Below are 19,002 nucleotides of genomic sequence, written 5' to 3'. Positions count from 1 at the left end.
CCAGTGAGGGGCTGGGGTGTGGCTCAGTGGTAGAGCCCCTGCCTAGAATCCCCCAGTGAGGGGCTGGGGTGTGGCTCAGTGGTCACCTGCCTAGAGTCCCCCAGTGAGGGGCTGGAGTGTGGCTCAGTGGTAGGGCACCTGCTTGGCATGGTAGATGCACTGCATTGAATAAGCTCCATTTTTCCCTTCCCACGCTACTTAGGCGCCCAGAAGCCAACCCCTGAGTGCCGAGAGTCTAGCCGGAAGGTCCCACCACAAAAACCCCGGCGCAGCCCCAACACCCAGCTGTCGGTGTCTTTCGATGAGTCCTGCGGCCCAGCGCCGTCTCCTCGGGGGAACCTGCCGCCGCAGCGCCTCAGCCGGGCTTCTCGAATCGCAGGGGACCCGGATGCGGGCGCCCAGGAAGAGGAGCCGGTGTACATCGAGATGGTGGGGGATGTCTTTCGCGGCGGAGGCCGGGGTGGAGGCGGCCTGGCGGGCCCCCCTCTTGGCGGTGGAGGCCCAACGCCTCCAGCCGGTGCCGATTCGGACTCTGAGGACAGCGAGGCCATCTACGAGGAGATGAAGTACCCCTTGCCCGAAGAGGCCGGGGAGGGCCGGGCCGGCGGGCCGCCCCCGCTGGTGGCCCCGCCACAGCAGCTGCACGCCCTCCCCCACCGCCGCCCCGCTTCGGCCCTCCCCGGCCGGAGGGACGGGATGCCCACCAAGGCCACCCCGTGCGACATCCCCCCGCCCTTCCCCAACCTCCTCCAGCACCGGCCTCCTCTCCTGGCCTTCCCTCCGGCCAAGTCCGCTTCGCGCGCCCCCGGCGAGGGGGGCTCCAGGCTGCCGGTCCTCTGCCACCCCAAGGAGCCGGCCGCCCCCACCCCAGCTCCCCAAGTGCCTGCACGAGAGCGGGAGACGCCTCCCCTGCCGCCTCCGGCTGCCAACCTGCTGCTGCTCGGCCCGTCGGGCCGGGCCCGGAGCCACTCCACGCCGCTGCCACCCCCGGGCTCCGGCCAGCCCCGCGGGGAGCGGGAGCTCCCCAACTCTCACAGCATGATCTGCCCCAAGGCCGCGGGGGTGCCGGCAGCCCACCCCGCCTCAGCTGCCTTGCTCCCCGGCCCGCCCAAGGACAAGGCCGTGTCGTACACGATGGTGTATTCTGCGGTCAAGGTGACCACGCACTCGGTCCTGCCGGCCGGGCCGCCCCTGGGGGTCGGGGAGCCGAAGACGGAGGAGATCTCGGTTCTTCACGGGATGCTGTGCGCCAGTTCGAGGCCCCCTGTCCCGGGGAAGGCCAGCCCCCACGGGGCGGCCGTGGGTTCGGCCGCCGGCGTCCTCCACCACCGCAGCTGCCTGGCCTCCCCGCACGGCCTTCCGGATCCCGCCGCAGGCCCCCTGGCCCCCCTCTGGACCTACCCAGCCACGGCAGCTGGGCTCAGGAGACCCCCCGCCTATGACAGTCTCAAGGCTGGGGGGGTGCTCCACAAGGGCTGCGGAGTGGGGGCGCCGTCCCCCATGGTCAAGATCCAGCTGCAAGAGCAAGGGACTGACGGGGGCGCCTTTGCCAGCATCTCCTGCGCCCAGGTCATCGCCAGCTCGGGGACGCCGGAAGAGGAAGAAGAGATGGGCGCCGCCTTTGGGGCAGGCTGGGCCCTGCAGAGAAAAGTCCTGTATGGAGGGAGGAAAGCAAAGGAACCGGACAGTGAGTGAGGAGCTGGGACTGGGGGTATCGCTGACGGCCGGGGCTAAATGTTGAAGGGCCGTGTAGAACCTGCAGACCTATTGTCCTGACCCGAGAAGTTTTTGAGGGATCAGAAAGGTGGGGATGGGGAGCAGAATGGAGGGAGGGAGGGAGGGAGGGAGATGTCTCTGAATGGGTCCTGGAAAAGGTAGGACGGTCTGGGATAGGGCCTGGGGTAGAATCCGGCCTCATCCTGCTCCACCCTCTGCCCCTCCCTTCCTTGGGCTGCAAGGGTGTGTGTTTGTGAGTGTGTGCACACTAGGAGCTAAACACAGCTGCCTCCCAGCCATTACCATGGCAACCCATCCAGACAGGAGAGGAGAGGGAGGCCCCTGCCGTTGCCAGGCAACACAATGCTCTGCCAGGCCTGCTCTCAGAGATGGGCTTAGTTCACATACTGCCCTTCCCCCACTCCATACACTCCACAGGCCCCCACCCCTTTCTGGGTTCAGGATTTGGGATTCTCTCCCTACTGAGAGGCAGCACCCCCCCCCCCGCCCCCTGTTTCCAGGGTGCTCATTCTAACCCTATCTGCACCTGGAGAGCCAGGGTGGAGAAAGCCTCTGAAGGGTCTTCTGGACTGAGCAGGCTCCGAGCCCCAGGGATGGGAACGATGGGCAGAGAGAAGGTGGCAGGGCTGCTCCTGGTGTGTGTGTGTGTGTGTGTGTGTGTGTGTCTGGGGGCACGAGAGGCAGAGCCGTTCCCATCCCTGTTGTGATTTTCAGGAAGGGCCTCCGTGCTGCATTGTATGCGTTTGCTGGGTAGAAAGGCGCCTCCCGCCTGCAGACACTCAGCTCTTTTTGTTATCCCAGCAGAAGAGGATGGTGCCCGGGCCTGGAATGGCAGTACGGAAGGTCCAGGCAAAGCAGAGCATGAGGACAGGGTCCCTGTGGCATCAGGGATTCCTGTGAGAAGCCAGGGGGCAGAGGGTCTGCTGGCCAGGATCCACCATGATCGAGGAGGGAGCCGCACAGCGCTGCCGGTCCCTTGCCAGACTTTCCCGGCCTGCCACCGGAATGGAGGTGACACCTTGCCCTCATATTCCATACACAGAGATGGGTGGGTCAGGAATTGGACAGGGTCCACCCTGGACTACCCTGCCTGACTACTGCCAACTCCATGTCTACCTTTGAAAAATATTTCTTGCACTTTGAGTGGAACCCAGAAGTTCCCACATGTAAAGCAAGGTGCTCTACCACTGAGCCACACCCCAGCCCCTCACTGGGGGATTCTAGGCAGGTGACCACTGAGCCACACCCCAGCCCCTCACTGGGGGATTCTAGGCAGGGGCTCTACCACTGAGCCACACCCCAGCCCCTCACTGGGGGATTCTAGGCAGAGGCTCTACCACTGAGCCACACCCCAGCCCCTCACTGGGGGATTCTAGGCAGGGGCTCTACCACTGAGCCACACCCCAGCTTAGAACACTGTACCTCCATCTCCCTTCTTTTGATGAAGCAGGAGACTGGTTAGCCTTCAACCTCCTTAAGGAGGTGAGGGAGGACAGCTGTGGTCTTTCTTTTCATCTCTGGTTTTTGGGCCTAGATTTCACAGGCGGGTACCGCCTGGGCCGCTCTGCCTCCACCTCTGGAGTCCGTCAGGCTGCGCTCCATACCCCTCGGCCTTGCAGCCAGCCCAGGGACGCCCTGAGCCAGGTGAGATCCAGTGTTTGTTTTCTCTTTGAAGGAGCGGGTAGAAAAGAAGGCTTGGGCATGGAAAGAAGAGACAGACAGGCTGGCTCGGCCCCTGGAACTCAGTGATCCGGGGAGGTAGGGGTGAAAAAGAATTCATCCAGACATGCAGAGTTGGAGGCCAGCTTGGAGGCACACGACTGTGATCCCAGCAGAGGCAGAGGCAGGCAGATCTCTGAGAGTCCAAGGCCAGCCTGGTCTACAAAGCCAAGGCTACCCAGAAAAACCCTGTCTCAAAAAAAAAAAAAAAAAAAAAAAATTAATTAATAGGGGTCAGGGCACACACCTGTAATGCCTACTTGGGAGGTGGAGGCAGGAGGATTGGAAGTTCAAGGTCCTCCTCCCTGCACTAAATACTGAGTTCCAGGCCAGCCTATCTCAAGAAAAGAAAGGGTGCTGGAGAGCTCGCTGAACAGTTTAGAGCTTGTTCTGTGCAGAGAACCAGGTTCAATTCCCAGCACCCACGCTGGGCAGTTCACAACTGCCTGTAACTCCAGCTCCAGGGATTCAGACGTCCTCTTTTGGCCTCCAAGTCCACACGCACGCACACACATACTCACTTAGACACGTGCACAAATAAATGGGAAGTCTTAAAAGGCAAGCGGACCATGAAGTGGCTGAGTGGGTAAAGGCGCTTGCCCCAAGCCGGGCAGCCAGAGTTTGATCTTCAGAACCCACGTAGTGGGAGGGGAGGAGGGACCCTCTAAAGCCGTCTTCCGACCTCCCTGAGCTGTGCATGTGCCATCGCCCACACTCGAATGCTTTTCTAAAAGTCTTAGTAAATAAATAGGGAAGGAAGATGAACAGAAAAATAAAGGAAAGAGAGAAAGTCAGGCTGGGGACTAACCATTGCTGCCTGCACGGCCTTTGGGCAACAGGGATGGAAGGCCAGCAGGACAGCGAGGGTCTCTGGCTTGGCTCTGAGCTTACAGAAGCAGGGTCCTGGCAAGTCTGGAGAGTGGCTTGTCTCCAGGGCAGCTTTAGCAGTTTGGAAAAAGAGCCCCTGCCGGGACAGATTTGAAAACCCACGTGCCTGGTCTGGAAAGACTAGGTTCTAGTTTAGTCTCTCTTTTGTTGCTTCGATTGGTTGCTCCGTTCTGGTGTTTCTTTTCGAGTTTTGGAAGGGGGTTTCGGAACAAACCCTGCTGTAGAACGCCGTCTGTAGACCAGGCTGGCCTAGAGCTCAGAGACCCCCTTGCCTCTGCCTCCCAAGCTGTAGATCAGGCTTCTGATCTACTTCTGACTCCCAGAATGCTGGGATTTACGAAGGGGCTTCAAGGCCTGGGCTGGGAGGTGCTGGGCGTTTGGGCAGGCACCCTATTAACATTCCTAGCACCAGAAGATCTTTTTTAAGTTGAATGTGTTCTCTGATAGTTTCACAGGTTTACTATGCGTTTTGTTTACGTTCTTCACCCCTGCCCAACAGTCTCTCTCCCAGCTCCTCCCCGTAGGCCTGCGGCCCGCATTCCTGTCCTTTTGTTTTGTTGGAGGACGGGTTTTCGAAGGGCTCCTTCCTCAGGGCCAGGCAAAGCCCCGACTCATCGTGGGGAAAGGGTGCCCAGGCTGGAAACCTGCCCCCTCGCCCGGACGCAGGGCCTGGCGGGGGCTGGTGGGTTTGGCCCCAGGCCCTGACCCTCGGTGTCCCGCGTTTCTCTCTCTCTGGGGTTCCCGGCGCAGACCCACCCCGCGCTGCCTCTACCCCTCCCGCCCCAGCCGGCCCGGGAGCGCGACGGCAAGCTCTTGGAGGTGATCGAGCGGAAACGCTGCGTGTGCAAGGAGATCAAGGCGCGCCACCGGCCCGACCGCGGGCTCTGCAAGCAAGAGAGCATGCCCATCCTGCCCAGCTGGCGGCGGGGCCCCGAGCCCCGCAAGTCCGGCACCCCGCCCTGCCGCCGGCAGCACACGGTGCTGTGGGACACGGCCATCTGAGGACGCGGCGGGGGCACCCGGACGGGGCGGCCCGGGCGGCCGAGGAGCAGGGGCTGGAGAGGGTCCGCGCGAGGCCCGCGGCGGCGGAGGGTCCACTCGAGCGCGCGGGCCCCGCAGCGAGGGCCGGGGTGGAGGGACGGGTTTGGCGGAGCCGGGTGGGGCGCGCGGTCGGCGGGAGCCGCGGGGAAGGAAGGCAGCGCTCACTGAGCCAGGGGAGCGGGGCAGGGTTTTTATTTTGGTATTTATTTCGGCCCGGAGGGCACGCCTGGGCCCTGCTGAGCGGCCCGGCAGCGACCGAATCCGGGAGCAGTGTGGTCTGCTGTAAAACAGCGTGTCCTTTAGTTCTGGGGTGAGGGTCTAGCCAGGGACGGGTGGGTGCCGGGAGAGGGGAGCGAGCGGGCGGCGGGGAGCGGGGTATTTATGGAAATAATTTAAAGAAGAGCTGTCAGGAACTTTTTTTAAATTCCTTTCTTTTCAGAACAATATATTAAAAGACTCATGATCCTAGAGCTGGCTTCCTCTCTTCCCCCGGGTGTGCTCTGTCTTACACTTGCTCCTTTTCCCACAATGCCCTGGGTGGGTGGGAGCCCCCACGGCCTGTCGCAGAGAGCAGTCTCAGGTAAGTGGGAATCGCGTCATGCTGTCCACCGCTTACGTGTCTGTGTGTGTGTGTGTGTGTGTGTGTGTGTGTGTGTGTGTGTGTGTGTGCGCGCAGCCGTGTGTGTGCACACGAGTGCGGAGCTCGGGGCCTGCCCGCCTGTCTCCGCCCGGGGTGCAGGCGTGAAGGCTGCTCTGCACTGCTCGGCCCTCGCGGGGCAGCTGAGCCGGCCCAGCTCCGACCTCTCCTGAGCAGTACGCTGGCCCTGCGGGGTGTTCAGACCCGGAGGTCTGCGGTAGACACGCGTGGCCGCGGTAGACAGAGGAAACAGGGCTGCTGGTCGTCCAAGCGGGCGGGAAGGCCGGGAGACTCTCCCAGGACAGGCCCGGAGGCCCAGGGCTCCCAGGGAGGGGCCGCCTAAGTTTGTGCAAGCCTGAAGGTTCAATCACTTGTGCCACCAATAATAAACAAATAATGGTGAGGCATTATATACATTATTTTACAAAATGACAGTGCTGTACAGGTTTTTAGATTGAAAACACCAATTAGTCGGGCGCAGTGGCGCACACCTGTGATCCTGGCACTCAGGGAGGCAGAGGCAGGGGGATCTCTGTGAGCTCAAGGCCAGCCGGGGCTACACAGAGAAACACTGTCTTGAAAAACAAAAATAAAAAGAAAACAACAGTTAGAAATAAATTAACAGTGGTGGAGGGGCACAGGCCTTTAACCCTGGCCTTGTGGTTTAGAGTGAGGTTCAGGACAGCCAGGGCTACACAGAGGGAAGAAAGAGTAAAGAAAGGAATCACAGCCTGAGAGAGGGCTGAGTTGGTGAACGGTGGGCACAGCCCTGCGATGCCAGCTTTGGGAGGCAGAGGGAGGAAGCTCCAAAGCTCATGGCCAGCCCGAGCTAGCCACTGAGATCCCATCTCCAAAAACGAAGGCAGCAATCTGCCCCTGCACCAAGCAGTAGACATGTTTATGCCCTGTTAGAAAAATGAACAGAAGCTCGCTAGGGGGCTGCGCTCCTGTAATCAGCCCGAGGAGGTCAAGGCAGGGTTATCGGTTCAGAGCCAGCCCAGGCTATGTGAGACCCCGCTGAGAAGAAACGGGGAAGGCTGGAGAGATGGCTCAGCAGGTAGAGGTCCTTGCTGCCAAGACTGAGCGCCTGATTCCCATCCCCAGGACAGAACTACCCCCCAGGTCTACACGAGTCCGCACATGCATTATGGTATGCTCATACGGGCACAGAGGAGTAAAGAAAAAGCCCAAGTGAAAGTAAACAGTGCATTAATAACAGCATCAAAAATGGAATAATATGGGCCACGTGGTGGTGACACACATCTGTAACCCCAGCCCTTGGGAGCCAGAGTTCGAGGCCAACCTGGTCCAGGACAGCCCGGGCTACACAGAGACACCCTGCCTCAAAAACAAACAACTCATGATATGGGACTGTAGTTCAGGTGGTAGAAGGCACCTGATGAAGTCAGAGCCCTGGGTGAGCACGTGGTGAGTTTGAGACCTGTGTCAAAAAAATACATAAATAATTATATGTCTGGGAACAACTTTAATAACAAACATTTAGAGCCATATCAGATCAATAATAAAACCAACAGCCTACAAAGTCATTTTAAAAAGGAAATCTAGAGAGCAAAGCCCCGCTCAAACAGAGCCAGGCTGGAGAGCCGACTCGGCAGACAGCGCTTGCTTGACGAGTCGGGGTTCGGCTCCTAGCACCGTCATGGTTCACCGGTTTCCAAGCACCTGTCACTCCACCTCCAGGCACGGGACATCCTCTTTTGACCTTGTGTGCACGGGACAAAGCAGGCAAACATACATTTACAAATAAAGTAAGTAAATGTGAAACTTCAATCCAATAAATGAAGCAAACAGACCCGCTGTGATGGCTCAGGGGTAAAGGTGCTTGCTGCCAAGTCTAATGCGCTAAGTTCGATTCCCAGAACCCACAAAAAGGCAGACGGAGAAAACAGACTCTACAGAGTCGTTCTCTGAGCTTGACAAGAATACTGTGTTATGAATGCACACGCACGCACAGAGAGAAAATATTTTTTAAGTTAAAAGGTAAGATTTAACTTGTCTGTAAACAGCTTAATAAAAAACATGGCAGTTTTGAGCCAGGCCTGGTGGCGCACGCCTGTGACCCCAGCACTCAGGGAGGCAGATCATTGTGAGTTCAAGGCCAGCCTGGTCTACAAAGCAGGTCCAGGACAGCCACGGCTACACAGAGAAACTGTACGGAAAAAAAACAAAATAAAAAACCCCGGCAGTTTTCAAATGAATTTACCATAGCCCCAAGGGAATTACTTGGGAAACTTGATAAAATTTGAAAGTTCTTCCAGAATAATGGGGAAACCAGAACATTCTGAGGCAGAATAACAGGGTGACCTGCCTTCCTGAACGCTACAACATAAAATCAGAACATTCTGGCCCTAGGACAGAACTCAAATATCAAATAACTCATCATAATAAGGAGCCCAGAGAGACCCTAGCGTCTGGCACTTAGGGCTGTTAGAAAGCAGTTTGGAAGGGAGCGGCTGGTTCTTGCAGGGTCTTTATGATCCCAGCCCTCAGGAGGTAGAGGCAGGAGGATCAGAATCTGCTGTCATCAGCTGCTACAGACCTAGCTTCAGGCTAGCCTGGGCTACACAAGACACTGCTTCAAAACAAATAACCAGCTGGGAGGGGTAAGTCAGGCTGTAGCTCTCCCCATCTCAATGAGTTTGTCCTACGGAAACGATTCTATGACGTACTATGCATGAGGGCGCTGATTGCAGCATCGTTTGAAGTAACGAGGAAAAGAGCCCCCAAGCTCATCAGGGGGGCGCTGACTGAGCAATGGAAGCTGCTAGATAGACTGCAGAAGACATAAATATTCTGAACACCGCTCCCAACAGTGGTGAAGGGAATGAAGCAACCTGTAGGCATGCAGAAAGAAACAGGCTAGAAAGCTTTATTTGTAAATCTTGACAAAGGACAGGCTCTGAAGGAAATATACCAAATACTTAACTGTGACTCTTGAAGTCTGAGAAGAAAAGGGCCGTAACCATTTTAAAAATTAATGGGGGAGGGGCATGGCGAGATGGCTCAGGTGGTTGAGAGCACTGGCTGCTCTTTCAGAGGGCCAGGGTTCAATTCCCAGCACCCTGACTCCAAAGCAAACTGTAACTCCAGTTCCAGGAGGTCTGGTATTCTTTTTCTGGCTTCCTCTGGGTCATGGCACACATCCACACATGCAAAGGAGCACCATATAGCAAATGAACACTCACACATAAAATAAAATTTTAAAATACTGGGCAATGGTGGCTCACGCCTTTAATCCCAGCACCCGGGAGGCAGAGGCAGGTGGATCTCTGTGAAGTTGAGGCCAGCCTGGTCTACATAATGAGTCCAGGACAGCCAGAGCTACACAGAGAAACCCTGTGTCAAAAGTCAAACAGACAAAACACGGAGTTTGACCCCTAGAGGCCACAGTAAAAGGCTCTAGTGTGGTGGCTCACACTTCTGGTCTCAGCCCAGAGGAGATGAAGACAGAACTCCAGGGCTCCCTGCCGGCCAACCAGCTTGTGTGAGCTGGTGGCTCTGAGCCGTGAAGAGACTAGCTCTGAGGCAAGGTGAGTGGCCCCGAGGGCGGCCCTCGGGCGACCTCTGGCCTCTAGGTGCTTTTGCACCCACCCACACACACTGTGTGCAAGCACACACAGACACACACACTTAACTCAGAGCTGGGGGTTAAGGCTCGTGTCTGTAATCCCAGCGCTCGGAGGCTGAGAAGGGAGGATGCTGTGAGTTGGTGCTTGCTTTGCGTAGTGAGTTCTAGGATAGCTTGAGCTACCCACGGTGACAGTGTCTCCATAAGTTAAAAATACGTAAAAGAGAACAAGATACGAAGACAAATACGAAGACAATGAAAAGACCAAATCTAAAGTGTTTTAAGCTACATGTGCGTGTTTAATGTGCATACTTTTTTTTTTCTTCCTTTAGTTTTTCAAGACAGGATTTCTCTGTGTACCCTTGGCTGTCCTGGAACTCACTTCGTAGACCAGGCTGGCCTCCAACTCACAGAGCTTCTCCTGCCTCTGCCTCACAGGGTGCTGGGATTAAAGGCGAGTGCCACCACCGCCCAGCTGTGTTCCCTATTTTTAAATAGGGTCCTGCAGATGCATCTGGAGGCTAGCTATTGCTCTGTAGAGACCTTTAATAAACTATTTCCCGAAGACCAAAGGAGAAAAAAAGTCCACATATTGCATTCCTGAGATAGCTTGGACAGCCCAGTGGTTTGGGTGTTTGATGGCATTTAGCGACTTTGTTGCTTTTGGTGCATGACAGCTTGTCGTAGCTGTGTGTCCCTAAGAATCCTACCGTCCTACAGGGGTGCCGAAGTGTGAGCAAAATGACTTGCATGAGGCTTGGCATTTGCTTCAAAATAAAATGGGAAGAGGAGGATGCCCAGGGCACCCGGGAGTGATCCAGGGAGGATGGACATGGGCACAGGAGTGTTCACTGAAAGCGTTTGTCAGCAAATGAGTCTGTCTGAAATTTTCCACAGTTTTCGCAAGTGTTTATTTTAAGTCAGTCAGTATGACGAGTCAAAAAATTTTCCCTCCTTTGGGGAAAAAAAAATGTGGGTTGGAGATAGAGTCGAAGAAGTCCCTCCCTCCTGTGCCAGACAACCTTAGGGAATTTCTTTTTTTTTTTTTTTTTCCACTGTCTGATGTAGCCCAGGCTGGACTCGAAATGGCTGGGTAGCCAAGGATGACTTTGAACACCTGATCCTCCTGCCTTCCTCTTCTGAGTCCTGAGAGTACAAGCCTAAGCCACCATGCCATGCTGGGCGCTGAACCCAGGGCTCACGCTCTGCTTAAGCACAGTGGAGCCCCTCACTCGGTGTCTGACGAGAAGCCACTATCTTTGTTTTGTTCTGTTTTGTCTTTTAAGGTTTATTTATTTATACATGTGAGAACTCTATTCGAATGTGTGCCTGAACGACAGAAGAGGGCACCAGATCTCACTATAGATGGTTGTGAGCCCCCATGTGGCTGCTGGGAATTGAACTCAGGACCTCTGGAAGAGCAGACAGTGCTCCTAACTGCCATCTCTCCAGTCCCTATCATCTTTCATTTTTACAGAAGCCGTGTATGTGTTCAGTAGAAAAGCCCCAGGCGCTGAAAAAGCAGAACTAAAACGATCTATTCCCACCACCCACAAGGTACGGTTTACTGCAGAAAACTCTCTGCACATGTGTATTTACAGCGAAAACAAAATTAGGTCATTCTTCGTGTATTTATTTGTTGGTGTTGTGGCGGGGAGGGCCTTGAGTGCCAGGTGTGGAGGTCAGAGGGAAGCTTTTCAGAGTCGGCCCTCAGCTCTCCTCCTTTCAGGGTTTCCAGGGATCAAATTCAGGTTTCGAGGCTTAGGGAGCGCCTTTCGCTGTTGAGCCCTTTGCCAGCCCTACAAATTTTGTGAGTCAGGCTTTTTCTGTGTAGCCTTGATGTCCTGAGCCTCCCTGGCCTGGATCTCGGAGATCCACCGGCCTCTGCTCCGAGTGCTGGGACCACAGGCGTGTGTTGCTGCAGCGAGCTCAGGGTGCCCGCTTTGAGGTCACCACACTCTTGCCCACAGCCCCAGTGGCTCTGTAATAAGCCTGATCCGCTGACGGCTCCCCTGAGTGAGCCTTGGTGGAATCGCATTTCCTTCACTTACTGGGACCCCAGGGGCAAGGGTACATGCTTACATCTCTCCCAGGGAAGGAATTTTTAGCAATATTTCCACGCATTTGAAGCTCACACTTCGCAGCAAATACTTTCTGCAGCGAGCCATCTCTCTAGCCCCTCCGTACTTGGGACCGTGCTGTTCTGTATTTACTCTTGGCGGGGGCGGGGTGCAGGAGGGCAGAGAACACCTGATGGCAGTCACTACTTTCTGAGGCCGTCAGCCGAAGTGGCAAGGGCCGCACACCTGAGTGACAGCTTTGGGCCTGTTTGCCTTTAGGACGGAGTCTCTAGTAGCTGAGCTGAGCACTCGGTGCATCGAGGAGGACCGTGGGCCTCAGATCCTCCTGCCTCCACCTCCCTGAGGCCAGGGTTACAGGAATGAGCCACCTCCCTGGTTGTCGGCAGTGTCCCGGCTTGCACAATAGATTGGCCAGCTTGCCCTGGAAAACATGGAATTCCTGCCAGAGCTTGGTTGCTTCCTCAAACACCTCACAGCTCCCAGGAAGTGGGAGCTAGAAGACCCCAGCACTTCCTGTTCAGGCTTTGGTGTCTTCTGTGCATGCGCCAGCAGAGCGAGCTGGGTAAGATGGCTCACACCTGCCATTCCAGGACTTGGAGGCTGAAGGAGAGGGTCGTGAGTTCAAAACCATCCTTGGCTACGTAGCGAGCTGGGAGCCCGGCTCCAGGTCCCCTTCACCTCTGTGAGGGTGTAGAGCGTGTTGTCTGGGCCCAACGGCCCACATTTCTTCCCTGTCCCCACCCTAGGGCAATCTCTGCTTACCAAAACTGGCTGGCAGCCAGAAGCCACAGGTCGGAAGTTCCAGAGATGGCATTGCCACCGTCCTGAAAACTTTCCGCTGACCAGAGGGTGACTCTTCCTGATGCTGCTTGGCATTCCTTCCTTAGAGCTCAGGGGTGGGTGGGACGGGATGTGTACGCAGTCCAGAAACTTCGGGCAGGAGGGGGAGCCTGGAAGAGTTGGACTCGGAGGGAAAGTTTTAAATCTATGCATTATTTATTTCACGGCCCCCTCCTATCTGAATTCACCTGGCTCACCGAGTCACTTCAAAGATACCTTTGCATTTGGATCATAAACTGCCATGGTCGATCTCCTCAGAGACAGAACAGTAAAAAGATAATGGAAAACACTCCCTCTTCCCCCTTCTCTGCATTTTAAAGTCGGGCTGGGTGAGCAGAAATCTGGAGGAAAAACCAACCATCTTCTCTCACTGTTTTTGTTGTTGTTGGTTTGTTTGTTTGGGTTTTTTTTTTTTTTTTGAGACAGATTCTCACATATCCCAGACTGACTTCCAACTCACTAAGTAGCCAAGGATGGTCTTGAACTCATGACCCTCCTCCTTCAGCCAAGTACTGGAATGACAGGTGTGAGCCACCGGACCCAGCTTCCTTTTCTTACACCTCCCTCCCTGGGTGGGGTGTATTTTGTTTGAGATTAAGGTCTTCGGTGGTCCAGACCGGCCTCCAACCTGCTGCGCGGCCGAGGCCTACCTTGGTGGTGCTCCTGCCTTCGCCTCCCCTGGGCTGGGATTGCAGATGTGCACACCATACCTTGTAGCTAAGTGAGTCAGCAGAGCTCTGGATGCAGCCGTGCTTTTTCACCTTTAGGATTTAGTGATGTGCATGTGTGTGTGCTCTGTGTGCGTGCACGGATGAGAGAATGGGGTGCGGCATCCCCCGGAGCTGGAATTTCAGGCAATTAGAAAGCACTGAACACGGGCACGAACCCAGGTCCTTCAGAAGGGCGGCCAGCCTTCGCAACCCCTGAGCGAAGGTTCAGCTTCGCTCCCGGATCGTCTTACAGTTTACTTGGAGGCAGAGAGGACCCCAAGCTAGAAAACACCCGGAGTGCATGACAGCTTAGCCCCTGATGCTCTGGGCACGCTCCTTTGCCTGTCCATGAGCTTCCCACCCAGCCTGCCGCCGTAGCTGAAAGAGACACAGCAATGTCTCTGATTTTTGCCTCCCAAGAAGTCTTCTGATGAAGAAGCGTCAGTGGCCTCGCCTACTGTCAGACCAGCACAGCTTCTCTTTGTTTTGTTTTTTTTGTTTGTTTGTTTGTTTTTTTAAGATTCATTTATTATTTATACAACATTCTGCCTGCACACGAGATCTTACTATAGGTGGTTGTGAGCCACCATGTGATTGCTAGGAATTGAACTCAGGACCTATGGAAGAACAGTGAGCGTTCTTAACCTCTGAGCCATCACTCCAGCCCCCAGCTTCTCTTTGTTAATTTAACTTTTCAAAAACTGTATTTTCTGTGTTTGGGTGTTTTGTGCATCTGTGTAGCACTCGTGTGCTTAGTGCCCATGGAGGCCAGAGAGGGCATAGATCCCCTCAAACTGGGGGGACAGAGCTTGTTAGCTGTTTTGTGGGTCCTGGGAATCGAATTCGAATCCTTTGGGAAGGAGCCAGGGCTCTAAGCCACTGAGATATCTCTCTAGTCCCTGCCCAGGTTTTAAAATAACTGTACAGCACAGCCTGACTTGAAGCTTGCCGTGTAGAGTAGGCTGGCCTCAGACTCTCAGAGATCAGCCTGCCTCTGCCTCCTGAGGGCTGGGGTGCTGGGAACTGACTCAGGTCCCCTGTAAGACACAAGCGCCCTCGGCCCCTGAGCCATCTCTGGCGCTCTGGAGTTAGGAGAGGTGGCCACGGGAGAGCAGCAGGGAAGCTAGCCTCTGCTACTCACAGCAGGGGCCAGAAGTCCTCAAATGGGGCTCGGTGGGGACGGCCCACTGCAGCGGCTGCCCCTCAGAGGATGAGGAGGGTGACGGAAGACGGCCAGAGAGCTAGGTATACCCCGCCCAGTGGGCACACGCTGTCTTGATTGGAGCGGCCACAATTGCGCTCTTCGGTAGCTATTTACAGTATAACTCATCTTGCCCGCTCCCCACCTCGCCAGGGGCATCTGGCAATATTATCGGTCCTTGAGCTGCAGAGGCCAGAGGCACCGCTAAGCATCTTATGGTGAATGGGACAGCCCCCCCAACAAAGTGTGTCTGGTTTGAATGGCAGCGTTGTGTTAGAGACAAGCCGCCCATGGGGGCTGGAGAGCATCGACAGAGCTCATAGGCTGCTGCAGAGTGCAGCTCCAGCGCCGCTCAGACCTCCATCCCTTCAACTCCAGACTGCCTGACGCCTCTGACCTCCATGACCACTGGCATTCCTGTGCACACCCCCCACACACACACACACAGAGTTAAAAATAAACTAAACCATCAAAACAGCCCCAAATCAGATTAGCTGAACGCTTAGCGGGAACTGTCTTTAAATTTCTGTTGTAAAACTTGACATTATTCTGCCTACGCGTCCTGGCCTTTTTTATCCTCTTTTTGTGAAAGGACCTCCCTCTGTGTCATTGGCTGCTGGGGAGCTCGCCCTGTAGGCCAGGCTGCTCTCGCCCTGTAGGCCAGGCTGCTCTTGAATCCACGGAGATCCGCCTGCCTCTGCCTCCGGAGTGCTGGGTAAAGACCACGTGCACTTGTTTTTTAAGTATTGCTGCTGCTGTGTTCACTCCCGTCCGTGTGGTGCACACACGCAGAGGTGAGGTCAGAGGACGCTCTGCAGAGTCAGTTTCCCCTCCCACCAGGCTCACGTGACAAGCGCATATCATTGTCTTAGTTACCTGAGGGTCTGGGGCCTGTCTGCTGTGCCAGTAAGAGCCACTCTCTCTCTCGCTCTCTCTCTCTCAGTTTTATTTAGTGTGTCCCAGAGCTAGAACTCTGATCACCAGGCTTGGCAGAGAGCACCGTCCACACTGAGACACCTTGCTGGTCCACAGAAGACTCTGTTAACAGAAGCTCTTTTTTCCTGTGTTCACACGTCTTCCTAAAATGATCACGTTTTCCTGCAAGGTTAAGATGGTCAGATACAGGGGCTGAGGATTCAGCTCTGTGGTACAGCACTTGCCTGCCTGGGCTCTAGGTTCAGTCCTAAGCTCTGGGGAAAAAAAGCTGGGTAGTGGTGGCCCACGGCTTTAATCCCAGCACTCGGGAGGCAAGGGTAGGCGGGTCTCTGTAAGGTCAGGGCCAGCCTAGTGTATGGAGCTGAGCTTCAGGACAGCCAGGACCACACATAGAAACCCTGTCTTGAAAAATAGAACAAAGCAAAGCAAAACAAAACAAAACAAAAATAAAAGACAAACAAACAAGAAAAGCACAACAAAACAAACAAAAACAAAACCCCCAAGGTAGATGGCATACACAAACTTTAAAAACTCATCCTTTAAATTCACACACACATGTGTGTGTGTGATTCTGACACCAGTATTTCCAGCTTTGCCCTTTTACCTAAGCTGCAGAAGAACAAGGCCGCTTGCCCTAGGCCCACCCCAAAACAGCACATCTGCTCTTGACGTCATTATGGAGGTTCAGCACCTCCGTGTCCTGCCCAGCCAATAGCAACAGGGTCTGTGACCCCCGGCTGGACACCCAGGAACCGAGCTCCCTCTTACCTCATACACATTTGATTAACGAGGGTATCAGCTTAACCGCTTCAAAACACACCCACATGACAGCGATTTAAACTAAACGGGGGGGGGGGGGGCATGTCTTCCTTGTAGAATCATCTAGACATTAGCAGTCCGTGGCAGATGTGTGGATGCATGGAGCAGCAGCGAGGCTCCTCCCGGGTCCCTGACATCCCTGGGGTACTGTCTTCAACTCACAAAGTTTGTCCCAGTAGTTTAAGAAAAATTTCACTTTCTGTGCAGCAGGGTGGGATCTTGTTATGATACAGCGGACCCTGCCACCAACCAGCACAGAACCAAAGGTGACATCAGTATAAACAACTGACATTTTGTTCAGATGCTAGAAGAGCTAGGTTTGTGCTCAGTGGTAGAGCCCCTGCCTAGAGTTCCCCAGTGAGGGGCTGGGGTGTGGCTCGGTGGTAGAGCCCCTGCCTAGAATCCCCCAGTGAGGGGCTAGGGTGTGGCTCACTGGTAGAGCTCCTGCCTAGAATACCCCAGTGAGGGGCTGGGGTATGGCTCACTGGTAAAGCCCTGGGTATGGCTCAGTGGTCACCTGCCTAGAATCCCCCAGTGAGGGGCTGGGTGTGGCTCAGTGGTAGAGCAGCTGCCTAGAGTTCCCCAGTGAGGGGCTGGGGTGTGGCTCAGTGGTAGAGCCCCTGCTAGAATCCCCCAGTGAGGGGCTGGGGTGTGGCTCAGTGGTGGAGCTTTTTCCTAGAATCTCCTAGTGAGGGGCTGGGGTGTGGCTCAGTGGTAGAACCCCTGCCTAGAATTCCCCAGTGAGGGGCTAGGGTGTGGCTCACTGGTAGAGCTCCTGCCTAGAATCCCCCAGTGAGGGGCTGGGGTATGGCTCACTGGTAAAGCCCCTGCCTAGAATCTCCCAGTGAGGGGCGGGGTATGGCTCAGTGGTCACCTGCCTAGAATCCCCCAGTGAGGGGCTGGGTGTGGCTCAGTGGTAGAGCAGCTGCCTAGAGTTCCCCAGTGAGGGGCTGGGGTGTGGCTCAGTGGTAGAGCCCCTGCTAGAATCCCCCAGTGAGGGGCTGGGGTGTGGCTCAGTGGTAGAGCCCCTGCCTAGAATCCCCCAGTGAGGGGCTGGGTGTGGCTCAGTGGGAGAGCCCCTGCCTAGAATCCCCCAGTGAGGGGCTGGGCTGTGGCTCAGTGGTCACCTGCCTAGAATCCCCCAGTGAGGGGCTGGGTGTGGCTCAGTGGTAGAGCAGCTGCCTAGAGTCCCCCAGTGAGGGGCTGGGGTGTGTCTTAGTGGTAGAGCCCCTGCTAGAATCCCCCAGTGAGGGGCTGGGTGTGACTCAATGGGAGCACACCTGCCTAGAATCCCCCAGTGAGGGGCTGGGGTGTGGCTCAGTGGGAGAGCCCCTGCCTAGAACTCCCCAGTGAGGTGGTGGAAAGTGCTTGCCTATCATGCACAAGGTAGAGTTCTATTACGGAGGGCTGCCAGAAAAGAAAAAAATGTTCTTCATTGCACAGTCCTGGGTCCTCTGTTTCCCATATACCTTGTTTAGAAAGAAAGCTAACAGCTAAGAGAAAAATGACAACTTAATTCAACTATGTAGGAATGTTGGGAGTCTATAAGGATATTGCAAAGGCCCTTGAGAGTAGCCTGGGAGCCACTGATAGATGGCTCAGTGATTAAGAGTCCTTACTTGACAATCATGGGGACTTGAGGTCAGTTCCCTAGAACCCTAACCCACATAAAAAGCCATGTGTGGACACACACCTGTAACTCCAGCTCGAGCGGAAACAAGAGGCTCCTGGGGCTTGCTGGTTGCTGGCTGAGATCCAGGTTCAGGGAGAGGCCCTGTTCAAGAGGACAACCTGGAGAGCGATAATGCAGCCCATCTTACACCCTCATCTAGCCTCTGTCCGGTACATGAACGGGTGGTTACACATGTGCGAGGACACCTGCTCACACACACACACACACACACACACACACACACACACACGCCATTGCCAAATGAGTGGTAATAAATTACTTTCTTCTGTTTCGTTTGTCTGTTTGTTTCATGAGACCTGGAATGTGCTCTGTAGAGCAGGCTGCCTCTGCCAATCTTTGCTGCTAACGCATGTGCCACCGCGCCCAGTGTCACCAGGTAGCCCAGGCTAGCTTTGAACTCCTGATGCCCTTGTCCCCTCCTCCCAAGCTCCGGGCTGACGGTGCGACTAGCCACACCCAGCTGAAGGAGAGCGCAGCTGTAGAGACCTCCGTCCGGGCTCTTTAACACAAGCTGACCTCACCGTGGACGTCTCCTGTAGCTGGGCTGTTCTTGGTCTCTCGGCATCCTCCACTTCCCGTTTAAGAATCTGAGTTGTGGGCCTTCGAGATGGCTCCGCAAGAAAAGGGGCTTGCCACCAAGCCTGACAGTTCAGTCCCCGGGGACCAGATGACGGAAGGAGAGGTCCGTTCCAGAAGGTCATCCTCTGACCTCTCGGCCACGGCGCGGTGTGCCGCAGTGCGACCAACAGTCAGTCAACGGTCACAAAATAGATTCTGGGCTGCGTCTCGGGCTTGTCATCGGCTTCCCCGTGGCCCCCTTTTCTGCTGTCCTTTATTTCGCTATCACATCGTCCTCCAGCCTCAGCCGGTCCTTCCATTTCTTGGCTGAGTACTTGCCACAGATAACTCCTCTGTCCTTCGCTATCCGCTGCACACGTTGAGCAGCTGGATCAGCCTTGCCCTTAACTTAAAATGCAGAAGCACAGAGCGTACCGGGACTCCACCTAGCTCTCCTTTCCACCAGATCGCACCTTCTTGCCTGGTCTGCCAGCTAAGGAATTCGTGTGTGTGTGTGTGTGTGTGTGTGTGTGTGTGTGTGTGTGTGTGTGTG

General features: G+C 55.3%; 1 protein-coding gene and 1 long non-coding RNA gene across 4 annotated transcripts; one reads left to right on the top strand and one right to left on the bottom strand.

Annotated features, from left to right (window-relative positions):
* Window positions 1-202: 202 nt before the first annotated feature.
* Window positions 203-5,849, top strand: Nyap1 (neuronal tyrosine phosphorylated phosphoinositide-3-kinase adaptor 1; the record flags this gene model as incomplete). Of its 2 annotated transcripts, none has more annotated exon segments than XM_055620651.1 (4): window positions 203-1,687; window positions 2,542-2,748; window positions 3,272-3,381; window positions 5,095-5,849. In XM_055620651.1, coding segments are annotated over 4 exon segments (2,054 nt in total), but the record flags the coding sequence as incomplete, so codon positions are not given.
* Window positions 5,850-7,557: 1,708 nt separating this feature from the next.
* Window positions 7,558-18,983, bottom strand: LOC129686648 (uncharacterized). Of its 2 annotated transcripts, none has more exons than XR_008721680.1 (3): window positions 17,892-18,983; window positions 15,320-15,541; window positions 7,558-7,745 (listed from the first exon to the last, which is right to left on the bottom strand). It is a non-coding gene; the product is annotated as an uncharacterized LOC129686648 (long non-coding RNA). The 2 variants fall into 2 exon arrangements; XR_008721679.1 differs by lacking the exon at window positions 7,558-7,745 and adding an exon at window positions 11,270-12,113.
* Between the last annotated feature and the right edge of the window lie 19 nt (window positions 18,984-19,002).

Source organism: Psammomys obesus, unplaced genomic scaffold (genome assembly GCF_907164565.1).
Source record: "Psammomys obesus unplaced genomic scaffold, mPsaObe1.curated_primary_1811, whole genome shotgun sequence".
Lineage (NCBI taxonomy): Eukaryota > Metazoa > Chordata > Mammalia > Rodentia > Muridae > Psammomys > Psammomys obesus.
The sequence above is the reverse complement of the archived record's forward strand: the minus strand, read 5'-3'. Positions and strand labels throughout refer to the sequence as shown.